The sequence below is a fragment of the Sciurus carolinensis genome, chromosome 10 (assembly GCF_902686445.1).
Source record: "Sciurus carolinensis chromosome 10, mSciCar1.2, whole genome shotgun sequence".
Classification (NCBI taxonomy): Eukaryota; Metazoa; Chordata; class Mammalia; order Rodentia; family Sciuridae; genus Sciurus; species Sciurus carolinensis.
This window is the reverse complement of record NC_062222.1, coordinates 48,258,395-48,283,163: the sequence shown is the minus strand read 5'-3', so window position 1 is coordinate 48,283,163 and position 24,769 is coordinate 48,258,395. Positions and strand designations below refer to the sequence as shown.

The following is a 24,769-nucleotide window of genomic DNA, read 5'->3' as shown; positions in this document are numbered from 1 at the left end:
GAATTCTGCTCCATGTGCCCACAAAGAAGATTGCAAATAGGGTATTTGTTACTTGTTACTAGTTGCCTTTTTGAATTTCTTTATTTTTGTAAAATATATGTGACATAAAACTTTTCATTTGCCAATTTTAAGTACACAGCTCAGTATTACTAATTACATTCACATTGCTGTACGCCCATCACTTCCAACTGTTTTGAAAACCATCTTGTGTTTTTAACCAGAAACTGTCCATTAAGCAGTAACTCCCCATTCCTTCTGTTCCACAGCCCTGGTAACCTCTGATCTGCTTTCTCCCTATAAATTTGCTTCTTGTTTGTTTCAGTACTTCATAAAAGTAGAATCATTTAATATTTGTCCTTTTGAGTCTGGCTTATTTCACCTAGAAAAAAGTTTTCATGATGCATCCATTTTGTATCATGTGTCACAGTTGAAAAAAACTTTTTATGGCTAAATAACATTCCTTTGTATGTATATACCAGACTTTGCTCATCTCTTCTTTTATTGATGGAATTAGGAGACTTTCACTTTTTAGTTATTGTGAATAATGCTACAGTGAATATTGCTTATTTTCAGTTCTTTTGGATATATAATCAGCTTCTGTATCCATGGGTTCCCACATCTTTGGATTTAGCCAACCGCAGATGAAAAATACTCAGAAAAAAAATGTGTCTCTACTGAGAATTATTCTCTGAACAATTCAGTATAACAAATATTTACATGGCTTTTAAATTTTTTAGGTATTTCAAGTAATCTAGAGATGATATATAGTATATGGAAAGATGCATGTAGGTTATATGAAAATACTGTGCCATTCTATATAAGGTACTTGAGTATCTAAGGATTGTAGTATCCTCAGGTGTCCTGGCACTGTCCCTCCCCCAGCCCGTCACCAATACCGGGGATGAATGTGTACATATAATTGGCATTTTTGGGTTATGTGATGGTACCATGTTTAGCTTTGTGAGGAACCACCAAACTGTGATCCATAGTGACTACCTTGATTTATATCCCTACCAGCAATGTATGAAGGTTCCATTTTCACTCCATCCCAGGCAACTCTTGTTATTTTCCCTTTTATTCATGATAGATATTTAAGGTATAGAGTGGTATCTCATTGTGATGTGATTTGCATTTTTTCCCAATGTTTGGTCATCTTTTAAAAACCAGAATGATGAGCATGGACATAATTTTATTCTCTTCTTGATGAAATCCAGAGACTAAATACCATAAGCAGATTAAGATCTTCTTTACCTATCCTTCATGTTCTCAGACATAATGGGTGTTATGTTGAGGGTTCAGACAGACCTGAGAATCCTGGGTTAAGGGTTAGCAAGGACAGAGTAAGTCTGAACCCAGATGGGCTACATTTGCCCTTTTTTTTTTTTAAACTCTGCAGAGTTTAGCCTTGGGCTGAGGCTCTGACCTTGCCATGGGGGTAAAAAGATGTCTCCTATGCCCAAGTTGCTCAGTCCTTGATTGGTAACTTCTCAGAAATCGAGTCTTCTCATGTTTTCTCTCCTCTACCAGGGTCACCATCAGATGAGGGAGGTGTCAGTGTAACTTCTGTGGTTGACATACTGCATTTAACCAGTGCTGACCAGTACAATACCTACTAATCATGGGTGACTATTGAGCACTTGAAATGTGGCTCATCCAAATAGAGTTGTGCTCTAAGTGTAAACTAGACACCATATTTTAAAGACTTAATAGAAAAAAAAAAGAATTTCAATATTTTTATATTGATTAAATGTTGAAGTGATAGTATCTTAGAGTTAAATAAGATTGGTTTCATCTGTTAATTTCTTTTCCTTTTTTTTTTTTTTTTTTTTTTAAATGTGGCTGATAGAAAATTTAGAATTACCTCTTATCTCACATTGTGTTTCTGTTGAATGACTCTGATCTGGGTGTTTATTCCTTGATGATTTTACATGCTTAACTCTTTGCTGATTATAACTATTATTATACCCTATAAATAAATTACATCTTGAAATAAAATGTCTGCTTATAGAGGCATTGCTTCTGTTTCTGCCCCAGCTGAGGTCTGTTTGTGGAAACCTGGAGTCATAGGAGAAAATGAGGAAAAGATGAGACTACAAGAGTTTTGAGAGCAGAGATGGCATCTAGCTTGTTTTTGATGTACCAGTTGCTGGCACATTATAGGTGATTATTATTTGACTGCTCACTTCAGCTTTCCTCTGCCTTCTTTTAGAGGGGAGTAGTCTGCACTACCTCTAGACTGATGGTAGAGTTGACCTAAACTTTTGTCCTTTTCTGGAAAAACAAATTGCAAGCTTCGTAGGTATTCTGAGAACAGATAGAGCAGGCTAGTATATATGCTGTGAACAACACTCTGTTTAGTAACTGAAGAAAAACCAAGAACTGGACAGATCATTACCAAGAGAGGACAGTGATAGTTGTACCAGGCATATGGCAAATGCAAAGAGTTTGAATTTAGGTCCCCTCTGTCCTGGATGCCAACACTCAGCCAGGGCTCTTATCACCCTATCTCTCTGGGCCCTCATAACTGTGCCTAGGGTTGTTCACAGGCAGATTGTTGCCCTGTGAACATTGAAGTGCATCGAGATGCTATTGTCTCTAGGTAAAAACAGTTTGATTTCTCAGGGTATGTTCAAGTTGTATCCAGGCATGTTGATTCCTCCTTCCTTCTGTCTTAGCTGCAAGTTCCACCATTTTCCCGTGAACCCAGTGACTGCTCTCTTCTCTTTCCTCCCACTGCATTAGGCTGGTGATGAGTTTGTGGAGAAGACCCTGAGCAGCATATCGACCAGCACAGATGCAGCGTCTGTTGTCCACAGCACAGACCTGGTGGTGGAGGCCATTGTGGAGAATCTGAAGGTGAAGAATGAGCTCTTCCAAAGGCTGGACAAGTTTGCTGCTGAGTATGTGACCCCTGAATGTTTTTGTCAGGTTCTCAGGGCTCCTTCCCCAGGCCTTGAGCATTCCTCCTTGTTTGTTGCCTTTTCCCAGGAAGGAATCTTCTGACACCAGGGCCACTTCTTTACTACCCTGCATTCACCCACTCCTAATTTGCTTCCTTGGGCTTGGGCTGCCCTGACCTGATTCTTATCTGCAAATGAGAGTGAAATTGCCTCTTGTTAAGTGGACAGGTCCTTCCAGGGATAGACCTGTATGTTACTTGCAGCATCCAGATCATGGGCACTCCCATAGAATGGAGGAGAGAGTCTGCCAGTTTCATGCAGACAGAATGGTGTTATTGTAGGAAATGCCTTTCTACCTGTATAGTTCCCCAAGACTCCTCTGTTTTGAGCGTTTTCTGGGCTCAATGAAAACACTCTTGAGAGCATTTAAAGGAGCAGTAACTACTTATCAGCCTTCCTGGCAAAGGACTGCCACCTGGGTCATGTGTAGACACACACAGGACCTGGGATCGTCCAGGCAGTGTCATCAAGCTTGTGCACACATGATGCTGTGCCTTACTTGAGAATCCAGAGCCTTTCATTATGTGTTATTACATTCAACTCTTGGCTTTTGGCAGTTGTGAACCAAATGATTGATTAGTGTTTTTCTTGCAACCTGTTTTGACACACTAATTGTCCTTATAGGTTAGACCTGAAAAGCAAAAATAATTCTCAGGGATCCACCAGTGAGCAGTTGAAATACTCAGTGTCATCCTGCTAGAATGTCACAGCTGTGGTGCCTGACAGAAAAGAGCCCTGTCTTCCTGTCCTCTATATATAATCACTGTGCTATCAGTGTGCTCTCAGACTGCAGAAATATCTAACAAATACAGAGGACACTCTTATACTGGGGTTGACTTCCAAGTCAGCATGGAGCCCTCCTGGATATTAAAACACCTGCCCTAGAAAGGAGTTCTGTCAAGAGTTTGACCTTTATTCCTAGTGACAGTGGCAGGCCTAACTGCTCTCTGGCTGTCTGTGGTAAGTAACAAGTACATGAGGGGAAAGTCAGGAGGCTGGGCTTGTGTCAGCACCCACCACTTTATTCTCTGATTTTGGAAGAGCCTCAGTTTTATGTTTGGAGTAAATAATTTCCAAGACCTTCTCAGTTATAACTTTCTTAAAGTGTCTCCCTATCTGTATAATAGTGATAGTGGCACATATTGCACAGTTGTTTAGTTCTTGTTTCCTGAGGGCCTGCTGTGTTTCAGGTACTTTACTAGGCTCTGTCACTTGAGCTCATGTAAAGCAGATGTGACACATGAAAGGAAGGGCAGAATTCGTAGTAAGCCTGCTGAAGATGTGACTCTAATGCTGGCCTTCAGCCATCCTTTTCTGCACTCTTTATTTTCATTTTAGTTTACCACCACTATTCAATGCTTCCTAAATTGTTTTCTTTCTTAAGCACATTTATTGAGAAATATTTTATTGCTGAGCTTTTACAGTTAGATATTTTATTGAGAGAATAAAATAGGTTCAAGTGATAAAGTTCCTATTGGAAGCCCTGATAAAACAACCACATTCAGAAAAGAACATGATTTCTCCAGCAGTGTAGGAAACGCAAATGAAAAGATCAATGGCAGCCACCGGCACCTGGCTCTCCCCTATTCACAAAGCCTGGACTCTGATCTGCTGTCACTATCCCCATCTCTTAATCTTGACAGAAAGGCCTAGGTGTGAGTTTAATGAGCATTGTGTTTATGCTGTTATTTTCCTTTAGTGCTTTTAAGAGGAAAGTAGTTGTGGGTATCTGAATATCAGAAAGAGAAAAACAAAAGATGAAATGAAAGAGTCATGTGTTTAAAATGTTCGTGTTTTTTTGTGGAAGATAAGATGCTCCTATGTATTTAATATGTAAAATCATTGAATTTGTGCTGAAGGAAGGCAGTGTGATGCCACTAGGAGCTTAGCCAGCCTGTGCTGACTGGGTAGGGCAGAACAGAGGTCGCTGGCAGGATGCCTGCTTCTTTCTGGTAAGACATGCAGGGAGTACCCTGGACATGCTGGGGCTGAGCTCAGTGTTCTGTCATCATTTTACCAAGTGTGCCTGAATGTTGCCTTTTTGCAGGGAAGTGACCCTTCAAGTGTCCTATAAATGTCTTATAAATGTGGTGCCTTTCACATTATAAGTGTAACACTAATCTTTGAAATAAACCTTTTTTATATTTTTTTGGTACTGTCGATTGGACCCAGGAGTGCTTTACCACACAGGTACATCTCCATCCTTTTTATTATTTTTTATGTCGAGACAGGGTTACACTAAATTGCTTAGGGTCTTGTTAAGTTGCCCAGGCTGACCTTGAACTTGTGATCCTTCTGCCTCAGCATCTTGAGTCACTGGCATTACAGGCATGAGCCACCAGGCCTGGCTAAACCTTTCTTTTCTTAAGGGATCCAGGGAGCCCTGGGCACGTGCTGTCCCTGCTGCCCTTGCAGTTCTGAGTGCCTGGCTGCCCTGAGTGCTTGTCAGCCATGCAGCTGATTGATCTTCTTTCCATTACCTTCTCTATTGGGGAATAGTTCACATTATTTTCCCCTTTGACTAAAAAGCAAGAAACTTTGAGAACTAAAATTTTAAAACCTTAAAAATAAGACTTATTTATTCTTTTAAGGAAAAGCCTCTCTGCATGACCTTTAAATGGCTTAAGTTGAATGTGGTTTGAGAAATGTAGGTGTGCTTATGCCTTGAAGGGGAGGGCTCTCCTGAGGCAAGGACACAGGAGCCTCATCCCTCAACCACCTACCCACATTGGCCTCTCCTTTCACCTCACTCTTCTCTCCAAATTACTGGTTTCTTCTTTCTTCCCCTTGCCATCTCCCACCATCCTTGATTTCGGGCACATTGTAGTATTGCCTTCTAGGAAATCAGGAACCCCTAAGAATCTGGTTGGTAAGGGACCACTGCCCATCTTGCTCTTTTGTGACCAGCCTTTAGGGTGGCGGCAATTGGCATTAGACTGTTTTATGTATTATTATCCACAAGGTGGTGCTGTAGGAAAGCGGAGAAGTCTGCCTCTAAGGATTTGCCTTTCCTGCTTTTGGAACTCCAATTTGCTGTGCTCTTAAAAATTAAATTTGGTTTAAGTCTGCATCGACTTTAGTAAAATAAACCAATTGCTTTATACACACAAAAGAAGATGGTACTCTTCAGGAGATTTTGTTACCACATATAGCATGTATATTCATATGTCCTCCCTTCCCCAAGAATGCCTGTGTTACCTTAATACTTCTTTGGACCATGTTGATTTTCTTCTGTTTTCATTTTAAATTCTCATCTAATGGAAAAGTAAGGCTTTTCACTTGAGAGGAAAGGTCTGAGCTTGTGTTTCCCATCAGAGGTTTCTTGTTGGAGTTTTAGGTATTTACAGTTTTTCGTTGTTGATTTTAGGTATCCATCTTCCTATTTTCATTAATTGGATCACTTTGAGTTTCATTTTGAGACTGGGGTTGGTTAAGTTGCTTGATCAGTTAGCTACCTGCTTTTTTAATTCCTCATATACATGAAAATTAGCTAATACAAGTAGATAGGAGAAATTAAATTCCTGGAAGTTAAGGAAAGATTGGTGAAGATTAAATGTACATTTAGAAAAGGTAACCTACTTAATTTAAAATTTCAAAATTTAGGGGTTGGGGTTGTAGCTCAGTGGTAGTGCACTTGCCTAGCACATGTGAGGCACTGGGTTTGATCCTCAGCACCACATAAAAATAAACAAATAAAATAAAGGTATTGTGACCATCTACAACTAAGAAAAAAATTAAAAAATCATAGCCTTAAATAATTTTTTTTTCAAAATTTAAACAAAACTGAGGCTACTTGATTTCAGCCTCTTGTGTAAAGATATGTCTCTTCCCTGACATCCTTAGCAGGTGGGGACAACAGATCTGGCAGTAAGCAGGCACCTTGGGCACAGCACCTGAGCATGTTTCCACTTGTCTCCAAAGATTCGTCTCATTCTGGTTCACCATTTTTCTCTCCACAGACATACAATTTTTGCCAGCAACACTTCTTCTTTGCAGATCACAAGCATAGCCAATGCCACCACCAGACAAGACCGATTTGCTGGCCTCCATTTCTTCAACCCAGTGCCCATGATGAAACTCGTAGAGGTCAGTGGGTGTCCGCTTATGTCTATTGCTCTCCACCTCTCAGCTTCTCTGAGTCTCCTGGTCCTGCCACTGGAGATTATGTTGGATGAATTTTAATGGGAGGGTGGAAGATTGTCCTATGCTTGTGCTTCTCTTGCCACAATCTGTCCTTTTCAGGGCCAAAAGAAGAAAAAGCACCTAGAAAAGCACCTGTAATTTGTGTCTTTATAGTCCTGTGTTTTGACCAGTGATGTCCAAGAGGGTTATGGAATGTCATTGATTTGTTTGTGGCACTGCTGAGAGACATATCGCACTAAAGAACACTGGCTTGATGAGACAATGGAGGGGAGACCCACACACATTCATACTGTCCCGTTGAGGTCAGCTTACTCTATACTGTACATCAAATTCTTATTAAATCTCATGTACTACCTTGTCCACCATTCCTGGGGTGAATTCTGGCCCCATGTAACAGTGCCTTAAATTGTCTCCCAGAGAGGCATATCTCTATGTTGTGATCAGAACGGTTGAGAGCAGCTTCTGATAGCCTGTCCACAAAGTTCAGAGGTGGAGGTAAAGGCCACTCGGGGATGCGGGATGCGTATAGTGTTCCCCTTTGGGCTGCTTTTGCTTGCTTGCTTAGAGACTTGGTGTAAGGGAGATAGAGTCACAATAGACTATTCGCACCTTCAGTGTGGCAACTTGCCCTTTACAGGGGCTAATTATAGGGTTGGAGGAGCAGCTGCTATTAAAGCAGCATTTGTTCTGAGGTTGAGGAGTTATTGCCCTGCGAAGTGTGGGGGACGCCACCTGTGAGGAGCCAGGCAAGCCTCCAGAGACTGACTGTGGCCTTGCTCCAGGAGTGTGGACCTGGTCTGTCTGCTCACTGCTGCCTTCTTTCTCCTCCAGCCCCCTTTCCTCCTTTTATTCCCTCTCTGCCTACCTCCCTCAGCATAGGCATTTGTAATCAATCTTAATGAGGACTCTCAAGTAACAGCTCTGACGCTACCTCAGCTTCTTCCAGTTTACTCCTTAGGCTGATTTTAAAGAAGTTGAGCAAAGGAAGACAGCATTTACTATCACACAGAAAAGGGCAAAGAACTGGAATGAAATTTTCAACATCTTAGTATGTAGGAACTAATTAATTTCTTTAGTTACTATATCATATATATACATGTTTGGAGATAAAGACATAGTCTGTGGAGTTACTTTAAATGCTAATAAATGCTTCAGCCACGTTTATCTGATAACATCTCTCTATGTCTTTAGAAATGTAAAATGTTGGTTGTTCACAGATAATGCTTAGCAAATGTTATTTTCTGGAAAACCTTCTGTAAAAGTGCTCTACTCTATTTAATTTTTATTCTTCAACTTCGGCTCTCATATACATGTTGTTGGTTGTAAGCACCAGAATGAATTGTATAGAAGCTACATGGCTCATCACCTTTACTCAGGATTGGACTTCTTGGAACTATGAAACTATCTCTAGTGCATTGCTGTTTGTTGAACATATCCCTCCTGTTTACAAGAATAGAACTTTATTGTTGACTCCTTTAACCCAGTAACTTATTTTTAAGATTCTGTAGTTATTAGCCTTTAAATGCAATGAGTCTAGCTCATTTTGTGTATGTCTGATAGAGACTTTTCAGGAACATCTCTAGGATTGCTGTTCACAAGGTTTGTGAACCCTCCAGGTCAGTTTCTTATTGCTTTTGTCCTGCTCCTTATCTTTGTCTTTTTGATGCTTGTTTCTGTTTCCACTCACTCATTTACTTTACTCAGTGTCAGAACATGCCACCACATCCAGGCTGTGATCACCCAGATCATGAGCGGTGGTGCTCCTTTGTTCTTCTTCCCGCATTGCTACTAACTCATTAAGCCGGACAGTTCTCTGACCCTCTTAGACAGAGGACCCGTCAGGTATGAAGATGCCCATGTCATAGGAGAGAGATAAGGCTCTTGCCCGAGGTAATAGAAAGAGTCTGATGTAGAAGTCTCTGCTCCTCACTTTAACTCTAGGAAGTTCTTTATTGGCATTTAAATTGTGTGTATGTTTAAATTCACCTGAGTTTCAGCATTTACCAAAATCTAATTTCTGACAGGTGGACAGGTGAATCCTATAAGTACTTACTGAGCACTAACTGTGCCAGACAGTGGGCTTGGTACCATCTCCTTTCCACACCAGTCAAGTGGGGTAGTAGCTGTGCCTTTGTATGCACCTCAGGGTAGGGAAGGAGAGTTGTTGGAGCAGGTAGCAGGGCCTGGCCCTATTGGCTTCCTCTTGGGAGGAGTCTATTCTAAAGCAAAGGGGGCTGTGGGCCCTGGGGCATCTGTGTAGGAACAGGTGGAACAGTGGAAGGATTACTCCTCTAGGAAGCCAAGAGGCGTGACTTGAACAAATCACTCCTTTTGCTGGAGCTCCTTCTTTCTATAGTAGAAGAGAGTAGGGTTCTGTGTAGACAGCTTTAAGCACAGTCTCCATACTCTCCTACCCTTACCACTCACCACCCTGAATTAACAACAACTAAAACAGTAAGAAAAGCCAGCATTTCTTGAGCCATTCATACCTCCTCAGAGGTGTGTTTAGTGTTTTACCCCGATTCTAATTTTTTTGTCAACTTGTTGAGGTGAATAGATTGATTTCAGTGTCACTTCAGCTTGAAGAAACATATCCAGGGCCGTAGGGCCTTGCTAAGTTTCTGAGATTGGGTTTGAACTTGTCAATCTCCTGCCTCAGCCTCCCGAGCTGCTGGGATTATAGGCATGTGCCACTCTAGCGCAACTCGTATTTGAATCCAGGGCTGTCTCAGTGACAACACCTGTATAACTGTCCTGTACCCTCCCTCCACCCACACTTTCTCCACTTACATCATAAGCTTTGATTTTGTGCATTCTGTAGTACTCCATTATCTTAAAGTGGACATTGTGGCAAGCATTTTGTTTTTGGCTTGAGATCCCTACTTCTGTGCTGAAACTAAAATCGTTTTTGCCATCCATCTGTACCCTGTTAATCAGTGTTTCCTTGAATCATTCTATCATTCATTGCAGTTATTTGCTACTCTCCAGACATAATTATTTTCTTTGCATTTCCAGGTCATTAAAACACCAATGACAAGCCAGAAGACATTTGAATCTCTCGTAGACTTTAGCAAAACCTTGGGAAAACATCCTGTTTCTTGCAAGGTAGAGTATGGGTAGTGTATTTGTCTATTTTCAGTTACTATGGTAAAATACCTAAAGCAGGCTAACTTCATAAAGAAGAGAGATTTATTTAGCACGCAGTTCTGGAGATTCAGAGGCATGATGCTAGCTCATCAGCATCAGCTCAATGGCTGATGGAGTCACAATGACCAAAGCACATATAGGAGGAACAATCACATCTCTATATAGGAAGCCAAGGAGAGACTCAGGGGTCAGGCCTGGGCTTTTATAACAACTCGTTCTTTGAAATTCATTCCAGAAGACCAGTAATCCCTCCCAAGTGCAGTGCCTCCAATGACCTAAGGACCTCCTGCTAAGCTTCACCTCTTAAAGGTTACATACCACCTCTCAGGGGACCAAGTTCCCAAAACATCAACCTCTCTGGAGAGAAATAGCACCCAAACTATAGGTAGCTTGGGAAGGAGGTGATTTTCCTTGGAACCTGATTTACTTCTGGTAGAATACATCTAATAGAATCATATGAGAGATTGTGCACTGTTTACTACAGAATTGTCCATGTGCTGTAAGATCAGGCTGTGCCTCCATTCTAGTTTCTGGGCCAGGAAACCAGACTCCTAACCCATGCCCAGGGCTATCAGGTGGATAGTCTTGAGATCCAAATAGATCCCAGGGCTTCAGCTGAATAGGAGTCTTGGAACTTCCCTCTGGGCCCTGGTTTTTGTCTCTGGATGAGCAGTTGTATTTTCATATATGATTTTTGTGGCCCATCAGTTTTAACTGCTGTTGGCCGCTGAGACTTGGGAATGCTGTATGTCAGTTAAAGTTTGCTGAACACATACATCTCTAACAGAAAGTAAAACCTATGGCTTTACTTTTGATGAAAAGAACACTACAGATGGTTAGGGAAACAATGAAACAGGAAGAGACCCACCTGCCCAAAGTAGCATTAAGGAAGTGTTTCTTAATAGAATGTAGCGTTGTGTTTTCCAGTGAGAAGTATGTTTGTGTGGAAAGTAGGCTTGCCCTCTAGCTTTCCCCCACTTTCTTTAGATACCTACAGTTATTATTTATAAAATGATCCCAGTTACTGGTATGATAACCTCTGTCATTTTGATTTCCTTCAGTTTCCCCATTTGCCTTTAGTTCACCACTTAGTTTTCCCATTATCTTTATTTCCTCGAAACTTAGGGAATGTCCTTCTACATGACTTTGTAGTTTTTCTAAAAAGGTAGTTGTGTTACAAAATGTCACACCATTCTAAGTTTTATAAATAAATCATCAACTTTTTTTGTCATGATCTTTTGTATCTTCATTGTTCTTATGGCATACTTTTCCTTTCTAAAATAGTCTTACATTTGAACTTAGTATTGTTATTAACCCACAAAAAGTCGTATCATTCATGAATCATCTGAACAAGGCATATGTTCAGATGCCTTGTAGGCTCCATTAACCAAAGACTTGTATATGCTGGTCCCCCTAGTCCACCAGTCTGGTGTTATTAGGGAGTCTCAATAGTTGATATTGTTGTTTTGTTTTTTTCTTAAATCACTTAGATTTGAAAAAAATCATATTAATAACTGGACATCGTATTTGTACTTTTTTACCCATTTATGCTTTGTTAGTGGAAGAAAGTAGTAATTGTGTTAGAAAGAACTAAACTTTAGGCAAATCAGAAGCTAGTAATAGAAACAAATGCAGAAAAAGACCAGTAATTATCCGTAGCACATAATCATTAAATCATGGAGAGTGGTGATTCTTTCTCCCCTCAGAGTAGCCATGGCATGTGCAGGGATAGGAAGCCTTTGGTTTCTGAAAATTGAGCTTGTTAGATAATTGGAGAGCCACATCAGTGTGATCTTGAGGCTCTCTGTGAGTGAGTGGGTCAGTTATTCAAGCTCTTGATGAGACGTGTCCGGACAACACGTGGCAACGCATACAACATAGCACCTAGTATGTCAGCTCACATGCAGTATAACAGTAATGGGCTGTATACATGATGATGGTCCCATTAAGACTGGGCTGGACTTGGAAAATCTCTGTTGTGTGCAGGCATGATAGCCATCCCAAAGTTTTGGCACCAGCACTATTCACACATCTGGGAGAAATGAACCTGTACTGCCAATTGCATGAAAGTACAGTGCATACAGTTACATACAACACACAGTCCTTGATGATAAACAGCTATATTACTGGTGGATGTGTTTATTTTTTATCCTTTCTATTTCTTATGTATATAAAAAAGGTAACTAAAAAAGCCTCAGGCAGGTCCTATGAGCTCTTCTATTGAGGTTATTAGTTATTATATTTGGAGCAAATATTTTTGCAGACTGCTTTCTGGTTGTAACTTTGTATTTGGTGTTTCATGTTCTCATCTTAAGTTGAAAAGCATTATTTTGCCTCAGTTATAAAATCACCTTTGTGTCTTAATATAATCTTGTTTACAATGATGGAGCTTTTTGTGCTTCTCTGCATTCTTGTGATGGGGGTGGGGTTGGTTTCTGCTTGGTTGCACTTATAGGAGGTACAAACCCTGTCACTTCATTGTGCAGTTTACACAGCACACAGTCAGTCATGTTAGCTCAGTGAGTGTGCCAGGTTCTGGTCATCTTCAGTTCATATGTTGGCAGAGTGCCTAGTGTATGCTAGTAACAGAATACGGGGTCCAGGTCAGGGGGAGGATGTCTTCCCTCAGGAAGATCAGAGCTTTTTGACAGAAGAGGGAGCACTGTTTACTTAGTGGAAATTAACTTCACACAAATACCATCAAAACATTACCAATCTGGCCTTCTCCATAAGCCTGTCAAAGAGATCAATAGATAAAATCCAAATTTCACATCAGTTCTTTTGGAGAGATGACTAAGTGTTGTACTGGGGAGTGAAACTGATGCAAGGAGAGTGCAGTGTCAGGAATCATCCCTGGGAGAGATGGCATGCTGTGCCAAGCTGTGCTCTGAAGGGCTAGCAACCTACCAGGGGACCTGCTCCTTTGTCCTGGCACACGCCCCCAACACCACTGTGCTGCACTGTGCAAGGACACTGAGTAGCCCAAGAATGCACCAGAGTCTGGAAAGTAGTACTCCTTGGAAGATTGTTCTAGATGAAGTGGTAATTTTTTCTAGGTTGCTAAAGGGAAGTGGGAAAGGAAAGAAGTAAAAATTAACATTATCGTGTGAGATAAAAAATAGATACTTTAGAACAGATTTGAAAATGTATATAGCTTGATAAATGTGGGCAGCATAATCCAAGGCAAGAAGTAATGATCTTCACAAAAGTGGGAACTTCATAAAAAGATGAAGTTTAATGAAAAATCAATTTTCTTTTTCTCTCTCCTGAAACAGGATACTCCGGGGTTTATTGTGAACCGTCTCCTGGTGCCATACCTCTTAGAAGCGATCAGGCTACATGAACGAGGTACTCTTCCTGAGCTGGGCTGAGGTCTGGATTTCTTATAAAGTGCATAGGAAGCAGGGTCACATACCAGAGGAAGGAACTGCAGTTTTCTAGCTGTGCCATCTTAGCCTCTCTGTGGCCTCAGAGCCTTTGTCATTGTTTCTAGGGCCCCCAGCTTCCCTGTGAGGCCTCTGACAGGTGGCTCTGGGCCTCCACTGCAGTGCCTGCCAGAGCAATTGCATGGCCAACCCGGATTTATATCCTTGATCTCTGCCTTTGTTAAAAGTATACTGCTTCAAATAAAGAATAATAATAATGTAAAAATCACTAAACTAGAGGACACTGAAAGTTCCTTCAGGATCTAAAAACTTATGACAGGTGATAGGAAATAAGTGATAGAGCTGATAGGTAATAAGGATGATTTCTAATGGCCCTGTATCCATACTTTTGATGATATGATTCATTTTTTTAATCTTAAGAATGATTGAAAAATTTCCCCTCAATATTTGATTGACAAAGAATGACTTTTTCCATTAAATATCATAAAACCTGGGGTGTGGTCCAGGGTTATAGTTGATGTTCATTCTCCTACCCACCTTCTCTCTCATTTTTAGAAAGGTAACTATCATATCTGCTTTGAAGGCAAGCAATCTGTAATGGAACTTGATAAAAAGCAAGTGTAATTGTTTTCAGTGACTTCATTCACAAATGCTCACTCCCAAGAAGAGTGTCATTTTTGAAACAAAACATTTACGCCAGCTCTTCCAGAGAGATGAAAGCACATTTGCTTCCTCAAGCTCTGCTTTAAATATTAACTTTTCTCTATGGTTTATAGAAGCAATTGCCTCACTTTTGCTCCAAGATCAAACCAACACTTCTGTGTTTATCTATCAACAAATATGCCTAATTACACCTCAAAGAAAGTGTAGCATTTTGCCTACCTTGAAAGGCAGTTGTGTTTTTTAAATAAAACGGAATGTTTGAGAATGTAGCATGTGAGTGAGCCACCTCTTCATGGTGTTTTTCTCACTAAACTGCACTGTCCTTTTGATACATTCTCCCATGTATGAAGTATCTTATGGTAAGGTGAAAGCTGTTTTCTTCTCTTCTACTTCTTCACCAGCAGTGGTCCCTTTCAGAACAGATGACCTTTGACCTTCCCCATCACAGGCTACCTGTGGGATGTGAATGGAAGGCTTTGATGCTCAGTGAATGTGCTTTTTCTTGGTGTTTTCTAGGACCAGTCATTGTAGGTCTCCTGGCCTTTTGAGGCCTTTGAGTTGTTGCATCTCCTGAAGGAGCTGAGGTCTGGGTGGGTAGAGTTTTCCAGCAATACTCACTGTGGTCTGCACTCCTAGGTCATACCCAGACCTACTACTACATCCCTTCTGTCACCTTACTGCCTGTTCTCTTTCAGCCAACACAGAATAGGGCTTAAGATGCATGCCTACCACTTGGTCTCCATTAGCAGTTCCATGTTGATACCCAGAGTCTCCAGTTTCCCCCTCTCCTACCTTCCACATCTGCTTGATTCTTCCTGTCATGCCTGCTCCCTTTTCATCCCAGCTCTCACTTCTCCTCAGTGAGGCTCCATCAGGCACAAAACAAGTTCCTGTTACCTCATGTCTTCCTCAGACCTGTCCCCTCCATAGTGCTTCCTAAGAAAGTGTTGGGTTGTTGAAGAAGTTGTGGAGATGTTGTATGCTATATCTTGCCCACATACCCTGCTGGAGCAGTGTCTTAGAATCCAACAGCACAGCAAAGCCTCTGCAGATGCTCTGTGAATTCATTTCCTACCTCCTTTGGGGGAAACTTTTCTGTACCACACTATTGATACAGCTGGTCCATGGAATTGGAAAAGGCTGCTTTGAGTGGTGGAGGTTCATTGGAAGGATGTGTGGGCTACTGTCTAGTCAGGCCTCCAGATATTTGGACAACTTTAGTTCCTGCCATTTCTCACCCACTCCCTTTGGGACTAGTGGAAGCCCATTGCCCTCTCTTACCTCTGCTGACCGTGCCCCATGGCTCCTGTGTTGGGCCTTCTCAGTGTCCACTCAGTACTCACTCTTACTCATTCCTTCACACTGTGATGGAGGCCTGGTCGGGGCAGTCAGGCACTGTCCTTGTGGGTTGGAGGGCATACAGGCTGGATGGACTGGTGTCCAAACGTAGACTGCTGCCCACTCTCAGGCCCCCATAATGATTGGTTTGTTCCAGCAGGACTGTGGGGACACATGGTTAGCTCTTTACAGGAGGACTGTGCTGGGAACAGGTCCTGGGAGTGTCATAATCCTGTCCCCCAGTCACTATAGCATGTTCCGTTTGCAGTCATCCCCTGCTCCAGACATGTGCAGTGGTTCTCTGGTAACCCATCATGTACAAACTGTCCATAAATCCTTTCTCCTCACCCTCTGCCCCTGCTGTGATTGCCACATACCTTACTCCCACATTTTTCACCAGCCCCACTGAGCGTCCTGTCTCCAAGCTGGTCATAATATTTCAAAGCTCTCTTTGCTTTGGCTCTCCTATAGGTGACTCACCAGTCCCTTCCCTGTGGTATGACAGATGTGTGTCTTCTCTTACCATACCCTTTTGGGGAAGTATCTGGGTCCCCCTCATCTTCATGCTCACACAGGTCGGGCATTTGGGGTTGAGGTAATGACTCAATATCTGCATTGGGAGCCTCTGTTGATAACACTGAGAATGGTTGGCAGGTAGTGCTGAGGAGCTGCTGGTGGAGGAAAAAATGTTGAGGCCAGGCCCAGGTCCCAGTCCCCATCCAGGCAGATTTCAGAGTACACTGAGGAAGCTTTTCTTTGTTGTCTTTTCTAGAGTTAAGGGCTCTTGCCTGATGGGGAAGTGGAGGGGTCACATAAACCTCCTAAGGTTGATGCAAAATTTTCTATGGAGGGCATGCCAGATTCTCAAAGAAGTACTTAACTCTAAAGAAGTTTAGGGATTATTGATCAATATGATATAAGACTTTAACTCCCACTTGGTCCACCAATCTCTATGTGTGTCTTTTATTTCCCTCTCTTTTTTTCTTTTTACCTTTTTTTCTTTTTATTACACAGAACAGAATTTTTAGAGTTGTGCTAACTTTGTAAAACTAGATTTTTTTTCACAATACTCCGGATCTTATTTTTGGAAATAAAATAAGTGAACCTCTGAATCAGGAATTACTTTCTTGCCTAGTAGAAGGCTCATACTCCTTTCTCTGAGTATGAATTTGATTAAATGACTTTAGGGAAGTTGGCACCATTGGGCTATTAGATTTCTTTTCCCAGGAAGCCTATATTCTATTGATGAACTCGCCCTGTATAAATGAGCCAGTAGAGAAGTATCAGATTATGACTAGGAATTGTGGAGACAGAGGTCCAGGGATGGTGGGAACCCCAGCTCAGAGTCCTCAGAGCTGCTCTTTTAGATGCAGGGAGAAGGGGAGACTCTGATGAGGTGACACTTGAGCTGAGACCTAAAGAACGAGGGCTCATGCCCCGGGCACAGGGAACAGCAGTTGCTGAACCCTGAGACAAGGGGCCTGTAAGACCTCACATCTTCTGGAGGCAACTGTACCACCATCAAAGCTGCAGGGTCTTGAAATCCTGAGTGGGATCCACTTTTGAACCATGGAGCCACAGCTCAAACCCACTCTGTTCCTTCTCATTTTGCCCCTTCACATGCTCTTCTGTCTTCCTGCCTCTCAACAATGTGCCATTGTTGCCCACACAGAGCCATGCAAATCTTCATGAAGCTTTGCCTTTTTGGTTTGCACATTTTAGTTCTTCCATTTTATCATAAGTACCTTGAATACTCATCTTGTTTTTCATTGTCTCTCTGTAAATCTCTGGTGCCTGCTACACAAAGGATACAATCAAACATGAATGAACAGTAAGTCCACCTGATAAGGTTTTTTTTTTATGGCAATGATTTCTCAGAGGTCTCTAATCCTAATTAGCGAGTACTAATGTCATGCATAGAAAATAATTTAAGTGGTATTTCATTTACCTTAAATTGCTCTGAAATTCTGCAGCATTAAAAATACAGTCTTGCAGGCATGGTGGTGCATGCCTATAATCCCAGCAATTCAGGAGGCTGAGGCAGGAGGATTGCAAGTTCGAGGCAAGCCTCAGCATCTTAGTGAGCCCTAAGCAACTTAGAGAGACCCTGTCACAAAATTTTTAAAAAGTAAAATAAAAAGGGCTGGTGATGTGGCTTAGTGGTTACGTGCCCTGGGTTCAATTCCTGGTTATCCCCCCCCCACACACACAATTATATATGTCTTCATAGTTTTTTTTTTTTAGTAGTTCTTGCTCCCTGTGCCTAAAAATTTGAAATTTTTAGGTGTGAAATCCTGTTTTAACATTTTATTTAGCTCTTAATATTATTAAACTACTTCTTTATGCTTTGAAATAAAATTCTAGATAACCTCTTATTATAGCTCTTTCCAATTTCTGATTTCAGAGAAAGGATACACAGGTGGTTGGTTCTCTAAAAAAGGTCTCTTGTGGTCCAAGGAACAGCATGTTACAGGGAAGTTTTCAAGGAAAAAATTGTCTGGGTCTATTCAACACATTTGCACATGTGCATGGAAATTTGTGAAAACTTTTTGTGGCTGTGACCAAAAATATTTAACAATAACAACTTAAAGGAGGAAAGGTTTATTTTGGCTCATGGTTTCAGAGTCCATGGTTGGTCAGTTCTGTTGCTCTGGGTCTGTGGTAAGGCAGAATATCATGGCATGGGTGTGGTAGAGGAAAACTGTCAGTGCATGGCAGCTAGGAAGGAAAGGGAGAGAGAGAGGGAGGGAAAAAGAGCAAGGGAGGAAGAGAGAGGAAAGAGAGGAGGAGGGGATGGCTAGGAATGAGATACAGGAATAAGCATGCCCCTGGTGACCTGCTTCCTCCAACTATGCCGTACCTACCTGTAGTTCCACCTCTTCACAGTAGGTCATTATTAATACATCAAATGGATTAGTCCATTGATAAGATTAGAGCCCTTATGATCCAGTTCCCCAAAGCCCCACCTCTGGACATTGCTGCATTGGGTACCAAGTCCTCAACACATAACTAGATGTAAATCATAACAATTTGGACTTTTTAAAACAATTAACTGAAGCATTTGTAGGAATGTGGTTCCAGGGGAATACTTGTTACTTGTGAAACAAAGAAAGCTGGAAAAGAAAATACACATATAATACATACAAAAACAGAAACATAAGGGTGTGTGTGTGTGTTTGCAGCCCATTTGTGAATAAAAAAATCTGATCTAACATTAACTGATATTTTAGGAAATGATCCAGAGTTGGAAAACCCCCATTTGTTAGAAGTAGCCAGCATTTCCAGACCCAGGGCTTTCCCTCTCCAGGAACAAGCAGTAGTGCTCTAGAATTTGCCTCACATGGTGTGGTTGCTTTGAACATCTTGTGAACATCTTTTGGAAATGTATCTCTGAGACAATATCTTACTCAGACACATGGGCTCTAGACACGGTTTAAATGTACAAGTATGAAATTCTAGTGATTCTGGGACTAACCCGTGATAGGAAGAATTTGGGAAAAGTGAAGGTGACTCACTGTTGCCCCTTTTTTTATTAGGAGATGCATCCAAGGAAGACATTGACACTGCAATGAAGTTGGGAGCTGGATACCCTATGGGTCCATTTGAACTTGTTGATTATGTTGGGCTGGATACTACAAAGTTCATTCTGGATGGTAGGAATTGGAATCCTTTGTTGTTTTTGTAAACTAAATTGGAATTGATTCTCTGAACTATGAAGTCTGAAGCCTATTTAAAATAGAAGTTATAAGAGGTCTTAGTAAGATTTTCCAAAGCCCTGCCTCATCAGGTATCACCATTTTGTGTTGCTATCACAACACTGGGTACTTCATAAGGAAAAGAGGTGAGGCTAGGGGTGTATTCAGTGATACAGTGTTTGTGTAGCATGCATGGAGGCCCTGGCTTTGACCCCTAAAACCACCAAGAGAAGGAAAAGTCCTTATTTGACTCATAATTTTGGGAATTCGCAACAGTAAGATGCTTTAGTTTGATAAGGGTTCTGCTAGCTATGTCACAACTCCGTGGAGAAGTAGAAAAGGGAAACAGCCGTGTGTAAAAGGGACCACGATGTGGGCCATTTGTGTTGTAGTAGGCCATTCTGTGAAGAACTGATCTAGTCAAGGAGGTTTACTCCAAGAGACTGAATGAATCCATTGACCTAATTACCTTCCACTATGCCCAATTTTTAAAGGTTTCACCACTTTGGCACCAGTACTGAGAACCAAGCTTGTAGCACACCAACCTTTGTGGGATAGACCATATCCATACCATAGCATCAGATTCAATATTTAAGTTGATAGATGGCAGGAGAAAGAAAATGTTGACTGTCAGTGTCCCCTAATAGGGTAACTTGTTGTTGTGTTTTTTTTTTTAACTTTTCATTTTGAAATAATTATGGATTCACAGAAAGTTGCAAATATTACACAGATCCTGTATGTCCTTTGTTCTTCCAATGATTACATCTTACACAACCACAGTACAGTATCAAAATCAGGAAATTGACATAAGTGCACACACTTACCACACGAGTTGATTTGCATGACCTCCATTGCAGTCAAGATATACAACTGTTTTTTTTTTTTTTTTTAATGTATCCATTTTAATGTGGCGACTGTGAAGAAAAGATAAAAGTAATTATTAAAACTGAACTATGGAAGTTAAAGGTAGCTCACTACTCTGCTTTTCACAAAAAGTAGTTATATGCATTGGGAAGAAGGAGTGTTATAATTTAAGCATGAAAATTTGAATTTTATGAGGATGCAAAATCCAGTCGTAGGAAGTAATAGAAATTCAGATTTTTAACATGTTTTCTGAAAGTTAACTGTGCTACTTAGGAGTCCAACCAGGAAACTAACAGGTTTATTGGATCTTTGGACTTTTAGTGATTTCCAGGAATTGATTAGATACCCAGGAGGGCCCTAACAGAGCTGGGCTTTGAGTAGCATGGGTGAGTGGCAGCATGCCTGCTTTGGGGCTGATGTGGCTACACCAGCACAGCCTGCCTTCTTCCTCTGCCACGGTGGCTGGAGTTGGCAGCATGCTTTCCCAGGAGCTTTCCCCATCAGAGTAAGACCCTTCTCCCCAAGCTGTGCTTCTAGAAGTGCCCTGGGAATATGGAGCACTTTAATCCCAGCACCTTGTCTTTCCTTTCAATAGGGTGGCATGAAATGGATGTGAAGAACCCACTGTTTCAGCCCAGTGCATCCCTAAATAAGCTGGTAGCAGAGAAGAAGCTGGGCAAGAAGACTGGAGAAGGATATTACAAATACAAATGATGCCCAGCTTCTCTGGCTTCGGGAAGAAGCTTCATGAGTGTGCTCTAGCCAGCCCTGAGGGCCGTGGGGATGTGTTTTGGTCAGGCAATCCCTCACCCTGCACAGTCTGTTCAGTGTGCATTTCGATTGTAATCTATCTGAGGTAATTATTTCACTAGTCACAGTAATTATAGATTCTTCCTTTGAGAACTAATTTCCTTTTTTAGTCTATTCATTTCTATGTATTTTCTAAAAAACTTTACACCCTTAGTGCCTTGGAGCAAATGTTTCTTTTGAACCTTGTCTTTTTTGTAATGCATTGCCTGAATCACTCAGAAAGGGAAGGCCCTTCCTCTGAGAGTGAACTGCTGACTTCATGTTGCTGTGCCTGCCTGTTACCGAGGCAGCAGCGCACACTGTGCATCTATGAGGGGCTGCAGCCAGTGGCACCTGCATCTTGCCTTTCTGAGAACATTTTGCTGCCTGCAGCTTTAAGCCTTATCCTACATCTGGGTGCACCTAAGATGTTATGTCTTTATTCAGCTCATCATCAAGACACTGCTGCTGGATTAGTGGGAATCTCTATGTATGTTTGGTTTCCAGGAAGAAGTCTGTTTTCATGCTCATTCATATCTGCAAATCTTAATCATTACTGTTTTTTTTTTCTTTTCATAAAAAATCAGTGCTGCAAACTCCTGTAAATTGACTTCTAATAAAATATAATCTGTTAATCTGAAAATTTGGGAATAAACATGTAATTTTAAATGACAAATACTTAAATTATTATAAAAGTAAAAGGTTGATGATCCAGGCAGAAGCTATGCCCCATATTCTCTGGCTGATTGTTATTTTATAAATTGGCAGTTATGGTGAGGGAATGGCAGAAGGCATTTGTGTAAAACCCGCCTGAGGCTGTCCCTTTCACATTTCTTACTAGTAAAGTAGTAATAAGGGCACAGAGAGTGATTTTTAAGGAACATCTGTTTCTTCTTTGCCAACAAAGTGAAATAGTGTAACATAAGCTTCTTTTAATCATTGGCTTGAGAAAGTGTCTTCCATGATAGTATTTAGGACTTGGAAAGACATCAGAAGCCCTGAGGTCCAGTGGCCTCATTAGCAGAGTTTAAGGGATGTGCCCAAGGTCACCAGATAATTTTGTTGAAGAATCCAGATTAGATCTAGGTTTTGATGATAAAATTAAATACACAAGAGTAAATACGAAAATCTCAAATCTAAACTGCAAACAGGACTTTCCCCAAAATGGATGCCCTTGCATAGTTCCGATGGTTGACAGATTTTTTTTTCCTTTCATAATTGAAGAAAGATTATTAATTTTAAAAATATTCAAATGTATTTCAAAGTGAAAAAATACATACATAACATTTCTACCACTTTAGAAACTAGTTTAGGAAGCTTCCAGGCTATTCTTGTAAAACATTGTCTAACAAAAGGAAGTGCCTGTGCAACTGTGACCATTTTCTCCTCTCAAGGTGACCCTGTGACCCAACGGCCCCCTGCTCACTCTCAGGCTGGCTCTTGATCTTTGACATGAACCATAGCCCAGGAGGGGCTTTACTTCCTCATTCTGAGCAGAGTCCACATAGAACCTGAGCCTTCATCCTGGAAATAGCAGGACTCTGTCTTGCCCACTGAATTCCAGGAAAGGGAGAGAACTCAGCACTGTGACTGTTGGACTGGGAGGGTAAGGGTCACAGTAGTCTTTCTGACTCAATTTTAAAACACACTTTTAACCTACCCAACAGTTGAAAGCCCTGGCCTCTGAATTGTTATTTTTAATTTTTTTTCCCCATGCACCAGGAAGTGGGTGTTGAATATTGTCCTCTTCTTAAACCTGGGACTTGGGGAGTTGCCTCCCTTCCCAGCTCCTTGGTTCTGCATTCTCAGGTGGGCATGGTTCCTCCCAAGGAGAGCTGTGTGGCAGGATGGTCCATTATAGCTGCTGCCATTCACCTCAGCATGTGTTTGGAAACCAAACCTGAATGAGAACCCTAGCCGCCTATGCTTTCCTGAGCTGTTTTGGCTGCCCTTGTTGAGGAAGGGCAGCAACCATGAGTCTTCCTAACATTCTAAAGTAACTACCAGATCTTAGTTCAAATAGTTTAATTTCCCCCCCTCTACTTCCTCTTCATGATATTTTTATTCCTTAAGAAGTGAACATTTGAAATCGAAACCTTACAATGTATGAAATGACTTGTTGGAGGAAAAAAAAAAAAGTCTCTGAACATAGGTATCAACTGGACGTTGGTTATCAGCAAAATGGAGTTCTCTGAGGAACAGTTTGAATACTCATGAAGATGTCTTTGTAAAATAAAAATGATAGTCCTATAGTGTGCATAAGATTCACTGTTAATAACAGTTTCTCAGGGGGAATTGATAACTTCTTTTGACACCATTTATAAGGTATATTTACAGTGTAAGTCCTGTTGAATGACAGCATGAGTTGAGTGAGGTAAGGTGGAACCAGGTGTGAGTACAGAGAAATAAGGATATAGAGATCTGGTGTTTAAAGTAATTCTCTGCTGGATTTTTCTAAGTGGTAATTTTTTTTTTTTTTTTTTTAACAAACATGTCAGCTTTCAGAAATCCAGCTGAGATTCAACTACTCACCATTGGAGAAGATAGAACCAGTATCTTAATCATGGCTTATACTATAGCATGCGCTAACTATGCTGTGAGTTATACTGTTCACGTATTTGAAACAAGCTTTGATTTTAATCACTTTAACATTTCAACCTAAGTAACTGATTAAGTCTACCAAAATATAAGGTGTTGCTATAATTTTATGGAACTAATTTTCTTGAAATAGGCATCCATGCTCCCTAAGTAGTAATGCCTATGTAGTTCAAAACGCTTTGAATGGTGAATTCATTGCTGTACTTTCAGAACCATACCTTGAAAGAACCTGTGGGTTGTGTAAGTTTTAAGTTACTTGGTCTCAGTGTTTCAGAATCATGGTTTTGTCTGTTTTAGCAATTTTTTTTCTTAGCTACCATTTTGAAATGGCAGAACAAAGTTTAACTGCTGAAAGACACAACCTTGTCATTGATACTAATTCAGTGTTTTATTTAAAATCACTATCTGTAGCTGCTGCAGGATTAATCAGTCTAACACCATGGGTTTTTAAATGAAACAGACCTGGGTTTTAGATCTCAGCTTCACTTTTTTTGCCTGTATAACTTAAATAGATTGTTTTCTGAATATGTCTGGGTAAAATGGGCATCACATTGGAGTCTGTCCTATAAGGGTTTCTGAGGACCGGATTAGATGGATACCAAGTACTGAGCACACTTCCTAGCAAAGATAGGCCAACTGCAAAGGAAGCAACAGTAACCCATAGGGTTACAGACAGCCTAGAAGGTTTTACACCTGAGGAAAATGAGCTAAAGATTGGGAACAGGCCTGAATATTGTGGAAGGGAGTCTGAGAAGGGAAGCCATTAGGCCACCTGAGCTAAAAGACCTGTGCTGGTGCTCGTACTTCGCCCCACAGCTACTTGGGAGGGTCTTTCCAAGCCTTCAGAGAAGTACTGGTCAGGGCTAAACAGAGGACATAGCAAGGAGGAAATGATCTGGTGTGCTATAATGCTATAAGGGTGGCTGTCATTCAGGTATGTTATGTTTTATGTATGAGCAACACACTACGTGATTTAAGACTCCAGAAAAAAAAGACGTGTTGGAGAGACATTTTCAAGTCTCTGGGCATGCTAATAGAGAAGTGGTAGTAGTATAGGAGAAAATTAAATTTCATCCTATCATAACGTGTTTTAAGGGCACTAGGTGAATTTGTAATGATTTCTTGGGGGGAAAAAATTCTGGGAGTGAGTCCCCACTAGGTCTGTTAAGGAGCAATAGTAAGTAGG

General features: G+C 41.1%; 1 protein-coding gene across 1 annotated transcript in view; it reads left to right on the top strand.

Moving 5' to 3' along the window:
• The window catches only part of Hadh (hydroxyacyl-CoA dehydrogenase), a 48,078-nt gene extending 24,946 nt beyond the window's left edge, over window positions 1–23,132 (top strand). The window contains exons 3-8 of the mRNA XM_047567405.1: window positions 2,743–2,900; window positions 6,920–7,046; window positions 10,119–10,208; window positions 13,526–13,598; window positions 19,174–19,290; window positions 20,792–23,132. Of these exons, the coding sequence (XP_047423361.1) occupies window positions 2,743–2,900; window positions 6,920–7,046; window positions 10,119–10,208; window positions 13,526–13,598; window positions 19,174–19,290; window positions 20,792–20,910 (684 nt within the window). The 3' untranslated portion in view covers window positions 20,911–23,132. The remainder of the gene's footprint in view (window positions 1–2,742; window positions 2,901–6,919; window positions 7,047–10,118; window positions 10,209–13,525; window positions 13,599–19,173; window positions 19,291–20,791) is intronic.
• Window positions 23,133–24,769: the final 1,637 nt, after the last annotated feature.